Genomic DNA, 11,673 nt, shown 5'->3' with positions numbered 1-11,673 from the left:
CGTCGTAAAGCCGAGTCTTAGGTTTTCCAGGTTGGATCCTTCAGGTTCTTTTGGCACAAAGAATGCGGTGATGTGAGTGGGGCAGGGGTCCTCGGGGGTTTTTGCCTGCTGACTGAGCCACCTGGCCATGGGAACGGGTGCGCTGGCGTCGGTGCTGGCGCATCTTTGACAGGCCTCACCCAGGGGGCACCACGCTGTAACACTGCTGTAGTGGTCGTGTTCGATCCTCAGGATCAGATAAACCCCCCCAGGACGGAGTACCTCCCCTTCGATCCGCCCACCGGCGACGCACTTCAGGCAGTCCCCCCACCAAATAGCGGGTACTCTTCAGGGAAAGACCGGGCAGGCAACGGCGGCTTTTCCTTATCAGATCGCCAAGATTTCAATCCATTCGTTTGTGCAATTTTCAATCAGGCGACACGACCCTTTTCACGTGTGTCTCACTTTCATTCTCACTCCCACTCTCACTTCAGTCCTCACACTCACTCCCCCAACCACGCAGTCAAGTAATAACTCATCTTTCACTTCCCTCCTCACCAGCGAGTTTCCCCTCCTCGCCTCCACTTGCTCTTTTCTCCGAGCCCTCGCGTCTGGTGTATTCCGTACAGTTATACTGCGGAGTATAGCTGCCCACCCCTCCCTCGATCGCCGCCGCCCGCTGTCAAAAAGTCTCGGACGTCCAATGTTTCTCCGCGCTCGGCCCGGTTCGTAGAAGCTTTTTTTGTGGGATTTTTCCAACGAGTCTATGAATCACGACCACCTCTCGCGCATCTGGACGCCCGTGCGAGACTGCATATCAACCAAAGTGAAGCAACATAGACTCAGCTCGTGTTTAGTGTCTAGAGTCTAGTGTTGAGTTGAGAGTTGTGAGGGCATTTTGAGCCGCGCCAAAAGGGCACCACAACCACCACCACTATCAAATAAGTACACTGAATAAGGTCGGACTACCACACCGGAAGCAACCCCGGCCACCATGGCCTTTTCATCCTCAACATCGGCCATCTTGGCCCGAGTCGCCGCCCTTACGCTTCTCATATCAACCGCCCTGGCAAAGACCATCGAGCTCGACTGGAACATTGGATGGGTTCTCTCCAACCCCGATGGCGCCTTTGATAAGCCAACCATTGGCGTAAACGGCCAGTGGCCTCTGCCTCTCATCGAGGCAACAAAGGGCGATAGGCTCGTTCTCACCGTCCACAACCACCTCGGCAACGCGAGCACCAGTCTTCACTTCCACGGCCTGTTCCAGAATGGCACCAACCACATGGACGGCGCCGTCGGTGTCACCCAGTGCGCCATTCCCCCTGGTTCCTCATTTACCTATGATTTCAAGGTAAGCTCTCCTTATAGACTCTTTACACAAGCCTATACTCATGCCATCTACAGTTTGATCAAGTCGGCATCTACTGGTACCACGCGCACAACGACGGAACCTACCCCGAAGGTCTCCGCGGTCCTCTCTTGATCCATGACCCCAAGGGTCCCTACGAGGGCAAGTATGACGAAGAGCTCGTCCTGACTCTCTCCGACTGGTACCACCAGTCCACCCGCACCCTCATCAAGGAGCTCATCAGCGTCGAGAACCCTACCGGCGCCGAGCCCGTCCCCAACGCCGCCCTCCTCAACGACACCCAGAACCTCCAGGTCAAGGTCCAGCCGGGTAAGACCTACCTGATCCGCATGGTCAACATTGGCGCTTTCGCCTCCCAGTACATCTGGTTCGAGGGCCACACCCTGCGCGTCGTCGAGGTCGACGGCGTCTGGACCGACGAGGCCGAGGCCGAGATGCTCTACATCGCCCCCGCCCAGCGCTATAGCGTGCTCCTGACCACCAAGAAGGACGCCTCGGAGAACTTTGCCATTGTGGGCTCCATGGACGAGGAGCTTTTTGACGTCATCCCCGACGGCCAGGACTCGAATGTCACCGGCTGGCTCGTTTACGACGACAAGAAGCCCCTGCCCGAGCCTGCCACCGTCGATGAGTTCGACCCCTTTGACGACTTTGAGCTGGTTCCCTATGACAAGCAGGAGATTTACGAAAAGGTCGATTACTCCTTCGAGCTCTCCGTCAAGATGGACAACCTCGCCGACGGCGCAAACTAGTAGGTTTACGACAATTCTATACTAAACAACAGTACAACTAACACCCCCTCAGCGCCTTCTTCAACGACAAAACCTACGTCCTCCCCAAGGTCCCCTCCCTCTACAGCGCCCTCACCGTCGGCGCCGACAACGCAGCGAACCCCCGCGTCTACGGCACAAACTCCATCGCCCACGTCCTCAAGCACAACGAAATCATCGAAATCGTCCTCAACAACGAAGACGACGGCAAGCACCCCTTCCACCTCCACGGCCACCAGTTCCAGGTAGTCCATCGCTCCGAGGAAGACGCCGGCGCGTTCTCCAACGATAGCGATGTTAGCTTCCCCCGCTACCCGGTTCGCCGCGATACCCTCATCGTCGAGGGCAACGGTAACTTTGTCATCCGCTTCAAGGCGAACAACCCGGGCGTGTGGCTCTTCCACTGCCATATTGAGTGGCACATGGACCAAGGGCTCATTGCGACCATTATCGAGGCACCTGATGTCCTCCAGGGGCTGGAGGTACCTAAGGACCATCTTGAGATGTGCCGCGCCGGTGGAGTGCCGACTAAGGGTAATGCGGCTGGTAACACCAAGGACGTGCTGGATCTCACGGGCGAGAACAGGCCTGTGGGACCTTTGCCTGAGGGGTTCACGCCCAAAGGCTACGTTGCCATGTTTTTCAGCTGCGTGGCTGCGTTTATGGGTCTGGCTGTTATTTCATGGTATGTCTTTTGCTTCTATGACGAGAACTCTCCCTTGGTTGGAATGTGTGCTAATGTGAGACTAGGTACGGTGTTTTGGAATCTGATAAGCAGTCGAGCGTTGAGGATTCTGGTTCCGATGCGGGAAACCGAGATGAGTAAACGTCATCTGAGCGAACAAAATTATATACACATGCATATAAATACCTGTCATACATGAACAAACATATATGCACACCGCCATATATGGAAAAATGATTTTGAGTTTACATTTATCAATCTGATTATGCAAAGAGACATGTCTCATCGTGTGCCTTTGACTCAAGCTGGATTCAACGTATACTGGCCCCGTCTTGACCATGTTCACTTGTCTCAAGCATGAATCGCCTCATGTTGACATTTGGTCTACGAGGAAGTCTCACTCAAATATCAGCCAAACGATTATCACTCAACACACCACATCAGCACATTGTGTAATGGAGACTCATTAGGTTGTAGTATACTATCTCCAATCGTATAATAACAAGATCTTCGCTATCATACATCCATAAACATGACCATATCTCCGGTGAATATTAGAGTTTTTGGTTGGCATCCTTCGCCTATGTACATTTTCCTCTCAAAAAAGCTTTCTTTCCATCAAATCGTTCCCAAAGGATACTAAGTTCCCTTAGAAGGCAGCGAGGGCCAGGCCGACGGCGGCGAGGCCCATGGCAGCGGCGTTCTTGCCGGCACCGGCGAAGACGGGGGTGCTGGGGGTGGCGGTTCCGGAAGGCTACAATGAAGAAAAAGAAACCACGTTAACAAACAAAGAACACCAAAACATTTACATCATAGACCAGGCCCAGGCGACACATACAATAACGACAGAGGTTCCGATGGAAGTGACGCGGGTGACGGTAGCCGCGGAGGTGCCGGCAGCGGAGCCAGAGGTAGTCGCGGCGCCGGAAGCGGAAGCAGAAGCGGAGCCAGAGGCAGAGGCGGCGGTGGAGAGGGTGGTGGCGGGAGCGCCAGCGGCCGAGGTAGAGGCAGCAGGGGCCGAGGACTCAGCGGCAGCAGAGCTGGAAGACGCAGCCGGAGGCGCGGCAGCGGTGGTGGTGGCGGGAGCGGGAGCGGCAGTGGTGGTAGCCGGGGCGGGGGCGGCGCTGGTAGCTGCGGCGGTGGTCTCGACGGCGCCTCCGGAGGGGCTGGGGGTCGGGGAGAGGCCGCACTTTGCGGCAGCGGAGGTGACGCCGGAGGAGTAGTACATCCAGATGGCGTAGGTGTTTGCGCAGCTCATGCAGCGGCCGTAGCGCTCGTTCCACTCCGAGTTGGTGCAGAAGCCGTCCTGGCGGCCGAGGGTGATGAGGAGACCTGGTGGTTGTCAGTATCCTGGGTCACGTACTTTATTTAGAAGGGAGAATGGAAGAAGTGTAGACTTACCGCAGTCCTCGTGGCACTGGTAGCGGGGAGTGCCGGGCTCCTGGCGCTTCTCAACGGCGGGAACGGAGTCGGGGTACTCGAAGCGAGGGTGGACCTGGGCGACGGCCATGGAGGCGACGGTGGCCAGGACGGTGCAGGTAACGAATGAACGCATCTTGAAGGTTGGTATTAGGGATGAGTTTGGTAAGTTGTTGGACTCGAAGATGCTTTGTGGGAGGAAGACTGGATGGGGAGGAGAATTGTCTTAATGGCAGTCAAGTTGTGGATTTGGGGAAGCGAGCGTGAGGAGGGAAGAGGGGGGTGGGAACGAGATGAAAGAAGGTTGGCGAAAGAGGTTATTATAGATTATGATGGCTTTGTTGTTTGTCCACATGAGGTACGAAGTAATAGGGGAAAGTCAGGCACGGGAAATCAGGTACAGGATCAGGTACAGGAGAGCCGGCGAGCATGCAAGCATCAGATTCAGTCTAGGCTTTCCCGGCCTGTGAATGTGGAAACCCCAGGGAATGGATGCTCATGTCGGCCTCTTCCGTGGTCCAGCTTGGCCGATGAGAGTATCCATCAGCTGGAAGACCTAGGCCAGGGTAGAGCGATGGTCCACGGGCGTGTAAGGGGGGTTAATACGACGGGATCTGAACAGGATATGGCAAGGCATGTCAAAGCAAGGCAAGGCAAGGCAATGACATAAGGTAGTCCAAAGTCAACGGTCCGCGGAGCAGGGTAGCGCGCGCGGGACTTGAAGAGCGTGGGACTATTCGTATAGACTCCATGGGTGATGGGATAGCTAACAGAGCCCAGTGGGCGAAGAGCAAGTATCCGATCGTGGAAGCTCGGATTTGCCCCGGATCGCCGAAGTAAACCCAACGCGCTCATAGTGTAATTTGCGGGATGCCGAATAGAAAAAAAGCTCGTACCAAAGGTAAAAGACAAGGCAAAAGATCCTTGTCATGCGTGGTCGTTGGCATGGCATGGGCAACTGCAGCTCAAGTGGAGGTCGAGAGGAGGAGGCAATGACTGGGTGAGAGAGGAGGCTAGGAGGAGAGTACCCCGCCGAACCAACGCAACTCTAAGTGTACATACATGGTACGGATGCGACCCTTGGGTCTTGGCCCCTTTGGCAAAGAGGTTATCGAGAAGGAGGGGTGGAGGCTCGGAGACTGGGGATATGGGACATGGGAGTCAGAAGGAATCTAGAGCCCCGAAGTATGTGCGAAGAGCAGAGAAGAGGATCTTGGCGGGGAGAGATGGAGGAGAGAATGGACTGAAGCGGATGGCGTCGGCCATTGCCCGGCTGCTCTATTACTCTCACCGTTTGGTAGAGCGGGTAATTCTAGAGAAGAAAGACTGACTGATGGCGATGATAACTTGCTCGCTCATCAGTAATGTCTTCTCGTTAGTCCGAGAGCGAGTCCCTCCCGGAAGTCGGAAATACCAGCAATGGGTGACCTGATGGCTGATGCCAAGGGCTGAAAGCATGCGGTTTGGCCGAGAGAGGAGCGAACGTCACGAATCGGCCTTCCCAAAACGGGCTGTCTGATCCGTGGCAACCGTTTTATTTATTAGTCTTCTAGTGCCTTTCCGACGTCCGTATGTGCGGCGGCGCGCCTGTGCCTCACCGATATCGTCGACGGGCTCGTCTATTGTGGTCTTGGGAGTCAGGGACCAGTCACCTTGAGCAGTGTACGTGATTGGGGGATCGGGGAGGTGTGGAGTTGGGAGAAATGGCTGGGCGGCCCTGTGGGATATGACTGTCCGTGGCGTGAGGAGGCGTTTATTCCTTGCGCGAGCTGCGTGAGTGGTGGGATGAATCGCGATCCTTGTTGGGGCCTCTCGTTCTCTTTCTGCGGGCGAGGTCGGACAGAGTCGACATTCTGCGAGGATTCATCCATGTCCATCCATGCTGCGTCCGGGCTAATTAGGGTTAACAACCGACGGGCGGCCTTTTGAAGCGGAGAACGGAGGAGGACCCAGACCCAGACCAGACCAGGGGTGGGCAGAAGAGGAGGAGGAGACTGGAGGAGACGGAGAGTAGGTTGTGGGTTCAAGGTGAGACAAGGTAAAAAGTACCTAGCGCTGCGGATCTTGAGGATGCATCTAATCTTATCAATCACATCAGTTAAACGACAGCCCATCCAGCCATCAGCCAACAATCTTTGCCAACCATTGTCAACTATGTGCCACCCAGACAATGGCAGACATCCACGTCCGGTGAACCATTCCCTGTTTGGATATATTGCTCCATGCTGCCAAGAGGCACAAGCGGGCCGGATGGCTTCATTTGATTGGACAAAGTGATCTGATAAACTACTTACGGTTCTTGGTGAAGGGGAGAAAAGAGTTTTCGAAACTTTGATTGTGTGTGTCCTTACTTACTGTATCCATGTTGAGAGGTACATGTGGCATACACGATAAATGAACTTCAAGCATGTTTATCCCTCGTTCCCCTCTATCTCACCACCCTAGAGTTGCAACCATTCCTACGCTACTCTGCAACCTGGTTGTTCGCCAAGGGAACTTGTCGCGATGGTATCTACAGTAATTGCCTGGGCACTTGATCCCCTCACAAAGTGACAAAGAACGTATCCGGTCCCTTCGGCGGCCGAGCGAGAGAGAGAAAATCGATAGAGGCGGGGCGGGGGTTTGATTTCTGTCTGCTTCGTATTCACGTTCCCAGATTTTTGCCGCCCGGCGGTCTTCCCTGTCCGTCCACATTCTTGGCCATCAATCCATCTAGATACCAGACCTTATTGCTCATACTCCTCCCCAAAAGTTCCGCTGTTTATGTTATCAATCTACGGGATGCTGGCAGAATCTATGAAAGACTTGAGTGATACTTCCCAAGACCTTTTTCCATGCAAAAGAATTCCGTGGTCGCCACCACCCTTCATCCATGCGGCCGTGGCCTCCTCCCACCACCCCATCCAACGGGATCCAGCCAAGTCTTGCCATGTCCTGGGCGCAGGTTGTCTGGGCACTATTGGCGGAAGCCTGAACTGAACTCGTGCCTGACTTCTTTTTTTCCCTCACTATCTTCTGGGCGGGATCCTCCCTCTCTGGGCGGATATCCCGCCATTCGTGATTTCTGTGAACCCATCTTCTTTCCGTTGACATGTGTGAGCGGAGGTGGTTGGTGTAAGGTTAACCCAAAGAGGGGAAAAGAGGACCATGTGAGATAGATCCATCATCCAGGTTACATGCAATATGCAACCAGTCGGCTTGCAAAGGCGAAGAGAAGAAAATCTCAGGTTGACCTGCAGTAGTATAACTTGACCGTTGTTGCCATCCGGTTCGTTCCCAAGGATCTTATGCTAGTTAAGCCGCCCCCTTAATTCTTAATTCTTCCCACCACCCCCTCCACAGTCGTCGTACGCATCTCTTTCGTAACGCACTCTGTTGGTCCAAGGCATCGCGTGTTTTGCCGCATACCCGTCTCTTGTCTTGTCATCGAAAAAGCTTCTTTTTGATTCAAGCCCACATCACGGCAGCAACAATGCACGCCTCCCTCAAGACGCTTTTGGCCCTGGGCCTCGCCTCGGTTGCCTGTGCCCAGCACACCAAGCAGGATGATGAGATGGGTCCTGCTGCCTTCATGTGGCCGGCTGACAGAGTCTGGAGCGGAGACATGGACAACCAGGCTCCATGTGGTTCAAAGTCTGGTGCTGCCAACAGAACCAATTTCCCCTTGGGTGAGTCAAAAGTCTCGGAACGAAAGTTCTTGATGAAGACAAAAAGATGCGTGAGCCTTTGACTGACGAGTATCGATGAATAGTTGGTGGAAAGGTCGCTCTCGTTGCCCAGGATGACTACTACAACAGCAAGATCTCCATCTCTTACAAGAATGGTATGTTCACGAAACTCTCGCCATTTTATTCTGTTTGAGTGTATGAACTCGACAAACAAGCACTTCAGTCTACTTGACCTCCCCTTGACTCTCACGAAACCTTCTCAACCCCCTATTGCCCATCACAACATGACTAACAAACCACTCAAGAACCAACCTCCAACAGCGACTTCACCACCATCATCGAGGAACAGTCCGTCTCGGACCTGAACCCAGGCCACACCTGCGTCGACGTCCCTAACCCGCCCTCCTCCGTCGCAGCAGGCTCCAACGCAACTCTCCAAATCATCTACCGCGCCGACTGGGACGCTCCCCACAACCAGACCTTCTACGCCTGCGCCGATATCACCTACGTCGAGGCCGCCAACTTCAACACTCGCATCCCCTGCTTCAACGCCACTGAGCCTGGCGAAGACGACATCGCCGCCACCGCGTCCCCCTCCGCCTCGTCTACCAACGCTGCCTCCAACTCTGGCTCTAGCTCTGGTAGCAGCGGAAGCAAGAAGCTTTCTGGCGGTGCGATTGCCGGTATCGTCATTGGTGCCGTCGCTGGTGTTGGTCTGCTGATTGGTGCCGCGCTCTTCTTCTATCGCAAGAGCCAGCAGAAGAAGCGTAACTCGAGACTTGCCCGTATGGAGGAGAATGCGAAGCGCTCTGAGCACTACAACGCTGGCAAGGACTCGACTTCGCAGAACAGCATTAAGTTGAACAACCTTCCCTGAAAGTAGGAAAGATGGTAGCCTCGGGATTGTCTGACGATCTCTGAACCGTTATGTTGGGCAAGTTTCATGTTGTTGGTTCGAAAAGGGGGAAGGGCTGGGATTTTGAATGAGAAATGAAGACGTTTGTGATGGGCTGAGTGAGGCTGGGCTGGGAGATATTATGGGCTGGAAGAATTATGTGTTATGCGCGATGAGATGATATCCAGTTCTTAGTTTAGCAATGATTTGTTTCTTCTACTTTCTCTTACTTGAAGGCCTCTGCCATCGTCAAAAGGTAACAGTATCAAGTGAAGAAGTACAGTTCCAACTGTGTTCTTAACACCCGGGACGACATACTTCCTCGCTCAAGTCAGGTACTCGAGACAATTCGCCCCAGACGAAACCCCCGACGACGTAAAATACCACCCCCAAGCCCTCTCAAGCGCAATCACAGGAATCTTCTTCTCCCTGCACCCAAAAACATACAACAACGACTCCGCCATACCCACGCCCCCCACAAGCTCCTGCAACACGCCCGTCACCCCGTCCATAATCTCCGGGTCCGCTCGCGACTTGTACACTATAAACGCCATCGGCCGGATGAGGTCGTTCTCGAGCACCAGCGTCTCCAGTCCGTTGAGCTTCTCCTTCCGCGTCAACTGCAGCGCGTGGCCGATCATGTCGCGGTACAGCGGCGTCACGGCGGGGAGGACGTTGGCGTCGAGCCTGTGACGCTTGTAGATGGCAGCCAGGTTCTCGACGTAGAGGGACTCGAGGGTCATGGCCTGGAACCAGCGGTGCGGGTTGCGGTCTCGTTGCTGGCGCGAGGTTTGCAAGAGGGGGAAGAAGCTGGCGTGCCAGGTTTGGAGGAGGTTAGCCGACTCCTTCCAGATGGCGGCGTCGTTGGAGGGGTTGTCGGAGGGCTTGTTGGGGGATTTGAATTTGAGACCGTGGAGAGAGTGCATCATGGCGTGCTGCGTTAGATGCCACCATCGCGATGCTTCGGTGATGTTGGTGAGGCTCGACGGCATGTCTTCCATCCTGTATCTGTGTCTGCACCTGTGCGGGAAGTTGCGCGCCTGCGCCGTGACGCGGATCCCTTCTGGTCCGAACCCCTGTGCCCACGGATGCGTATCGAGTCTTTGCAAGGTATCAAACAGCGCAGACTCGAGCTCAGAAAGCCGAACCTCTTCAAACGGCACGCCATCCTCCTCCAACCGAAGACTGATAAACTGATCCATCATAGCCACGGCATGGTTATGATGCTTCGACGCAGCTTCCGGGTTCCCCGCCATCATCTCAAACGTGGTGAACAGCATCGACGTCAGCACCATATACGGCAGCGTATACGTCGTCGCCTTCACGCTGAAGACGGCTTTGACGGCGTGGCCGTAGTGTTCCAGCGCGGCGCGGTACTCTGCGCTGACGAGCTTGTCGCCGACGACTGGGTGAAAGGCTTTCCCAAGGGCCCCGATGCCGGAGCAGATTTCCCGAATGGCGATCTCGTGGTTGGCGTACTGCGGCGTCATCTCCGCCACGTGGTTCTTGAGCACGGTGGCGCCCTGCTCAAGGTTCACGATGAAGGACTGGAACGAGTCCCACTGCCGCTGGTTCTGGAAGAGGGCCGTCTCGTAGCCCGGGGTGATGAGGACGCGGTGGTCGGGGGTCCGGCGCTGTGCGGTAAGGGTGATATGCCCGCCATCGCCACTGCTGCCGCCGCCGGCTGGACGGGAAGTGATATGGACTTGACTATGTCTCTGTGTCGTGAGACGCAGTCCCGAGTCGAGGTAGCCCTCGCAGATACGGTTTGATTTGACGCATTTCATGCAGTGTGGTCTGGCCAAGTCACACTTGATGTGGCGTCTCCTACATGTGCGACACCACGTGAGACCCGTATTCTCCTCATCAAGGGTGGGAACCGTTACGAGGAACGAGGACGGGGGCGAATCAAAGACGAGCATAAGAGAGTTGACATAAACGTACCTGCATTCTTTACACCCATTCCGGGTCTTGGGCGCGCTCGCACGGCTCTGCTTGGGTCGGTTCGAAAGCGAGAAGACGTGAAGCTGGCCGTTTGATGGAGTTCTAAGACCCGAAGTGATTAGTTGTTGGCCCATAAATGAACGGGAGATGCTCCCATTTCCTTGCTATGAAGCCACGTGCTCTTCCTTGGTCGATCTTCTTCAGACGCTGGTACCAACGACGTCGGCTTCAATGAACCCTGGACACCTCTCATCCAACAGACCAGTCTCTCACGTGCTAGGTACTTACGCCCTTGTTTCGCCCTTGTGGGTACTCTGAGACGAAGCTCTCGACGTCGGGCGCGATTCTAATTGAAGTTGAGAATGCGCGCCTTGGAAGCTGTGAACCACGAACGTAGGCTCGAGTGACCTGGTTTTGGTACCCATGATATCGGTAAGTACTGCAGCTCAACGCGGTGGCAACAATGTTGAAAGGTAAGATAGGACATGGACATCAACATCAACAGAACCAAGCAGGAGTTATGAAAGCCGGAAGTCTCAAGACGGTATGGATTTTTGAGAATATCTTAAAGATGACGTTTCCCCTGACTACCTAGGTGAGATAACGAGCTTCTTTCACGAAGTTGATGCGGAGGATCCCGAGGATCTAAGGGAAGCATGGATCATAATCCTTTGATGCAACAAGCCAATCAGAGGATTCTGTTGCTCTGAGAGGCGATCCCGACAGCCAATCAGATGAGCTGTAGTACGTGTTTCCTAATTGGGACTCGGCCGGAATCCTTTAAAGTTCACGATGACTTTGGACAGACTAAGCTGGGTGAATGAAACTCCTGCTCAGCACTTTTCACTGGCAGTCCTCGTCTTTATCCTTCTCTTCCTAAGCTGCATATGTCCTTTACCGAGTCTCAAGAAGTTAGATCGCCGCGATGGCTCTTCTTTAGA

At 54.6% G+C, this 11,673-nt stretch overlaps 6 protein-coding genes across 6 annotated transcripts; 3 read left to right on the top strand and 3 right to left on the bottom strand.

The window, feature by feature from the left end:
* Nucleotides 1-973: 973 nt before the first annotated feature.
* On the top strand, nt 974-2,947 carry CPAR01_10678 (multicopper oxidase; the record flags this gene model as incomplete). The annotated part of the gene is made up of 4 exons (XM_060494938.1): nt 974-1,333; nt 1,387-2,102; nt 2,156-2,806; nt 2,872-2,947. 4 exons carry the CDS (start codon nt 974-976, stop codon nt 2,945-2,947), a joined length of 1,803 nt encoding a protein of 600 aa, XP_060347120.1.
* A 508-nt stretch (nt 2,948-3,455) lies between these two features.
* CPAR01_10677 (uncharacterized protein) lies at nt 3,456-4,361 on the bottom strand (the record flags this gene model as incomplete). Its single annotated transcript, XM_060494937.1, has 3 exons — nt 3,456-3,560; nt 3,645-4,138; nt 4,208-4,361. The coding sequence occupies 3 exons, from the start codon at nt 4,359-4,361 to the stop codon at nt 3,456-3,458; spliced, it is 753 nt and encodes a 250-aa protein (XP_060347119.1).
* An 810-nt stretch (nt 4,362-5,171) lies between these two features.
* On the top strand, nt 5,172-5,555 carry CPAR01_10676 (uncharacterized protein; the record flags this gene model as incomplete). The annotated part of the gene is made up of 1 exon (XM_060494936.1): nt 5,172-5,555. A coding segment is annotated over one exon (384 nt), but the record flags the coding sequence as incomplete, so codon positions are not given.
* Nucleotides 5,556-5,710: 155 nt separating this feature from the next.
* On the bottom strand, nt 5,711-6,007 carry CPAR01_10675 (uncharacterized protein; the record flags this gene model as incomplete). Its single annotated transcript, XM_060494935.1, has 1 exon — nt 5,711-6,007. A coding segment is annotated over one exon (297 nt), but the record flags the coding sequence as incomplete, so codon positions are not given.
* A 1,690-nt stretch (nt 6,008-7,697) lies between these two features.
* Nucleotides 7,698-8,770, top strand: CPAR01_10674 (uncharacterized protein; the record flags this gene model as incomplete). Its single annotated transcript, XM_060494934.1, has 3 exons — nt 7,698-7,893; nt 7,977-8,048; nt 8,199-8,770. 3 exons carry the CDS (start codon nt 7,698-7,700, stop codon nt 8,768-8,770), a joined length of 840 nt encoding a protein of 279 aa, XP_060347116.1.
* Nucleotides 8,771-9,114: 344 nt separating this feature from the next.
* On the bottom strand, nt 9,115-11,157 carry CPAR01_10673 (uncharacterized protein; the record flags this gene model as incomplete). Its single annotated transcript, XM_060494933.1, has 2 exons — nt 9,115-10,834; nt 11,021-11,157. 2 exons carry the CDS (start codon nt 11,155-11,157, stop codon nt 9,115-9,117), a joined length of 1,857 nt encoding a protein of 618 aa, XP_060347115.1.
* Nucleotides 11,158-11,673: the final 516 nt, after the last annotated feature.

The sequence above is a fragment of the Colletotrichum paranaense genome (assembly GCF_030867605.1).
Source record: "Colletotrichum paranaense strain IMI 384185 chromosome Unknown Scaffold_8.1, whole genome shotgun sequence".
In the NCBI taxonomy this organism is placed as follows: domain Eukaryota; kingdom Fungi; phylum Ascomycota; class Sordariomycetes; order Glomerellales; family Glomerellaceae; genus Colletotrichum; species Colletotrichum paranaense.
Note: the sequence above shows the minus strand (reverse complement) of the source record. Positions and strands in the feature narration are given on the sequence as shown.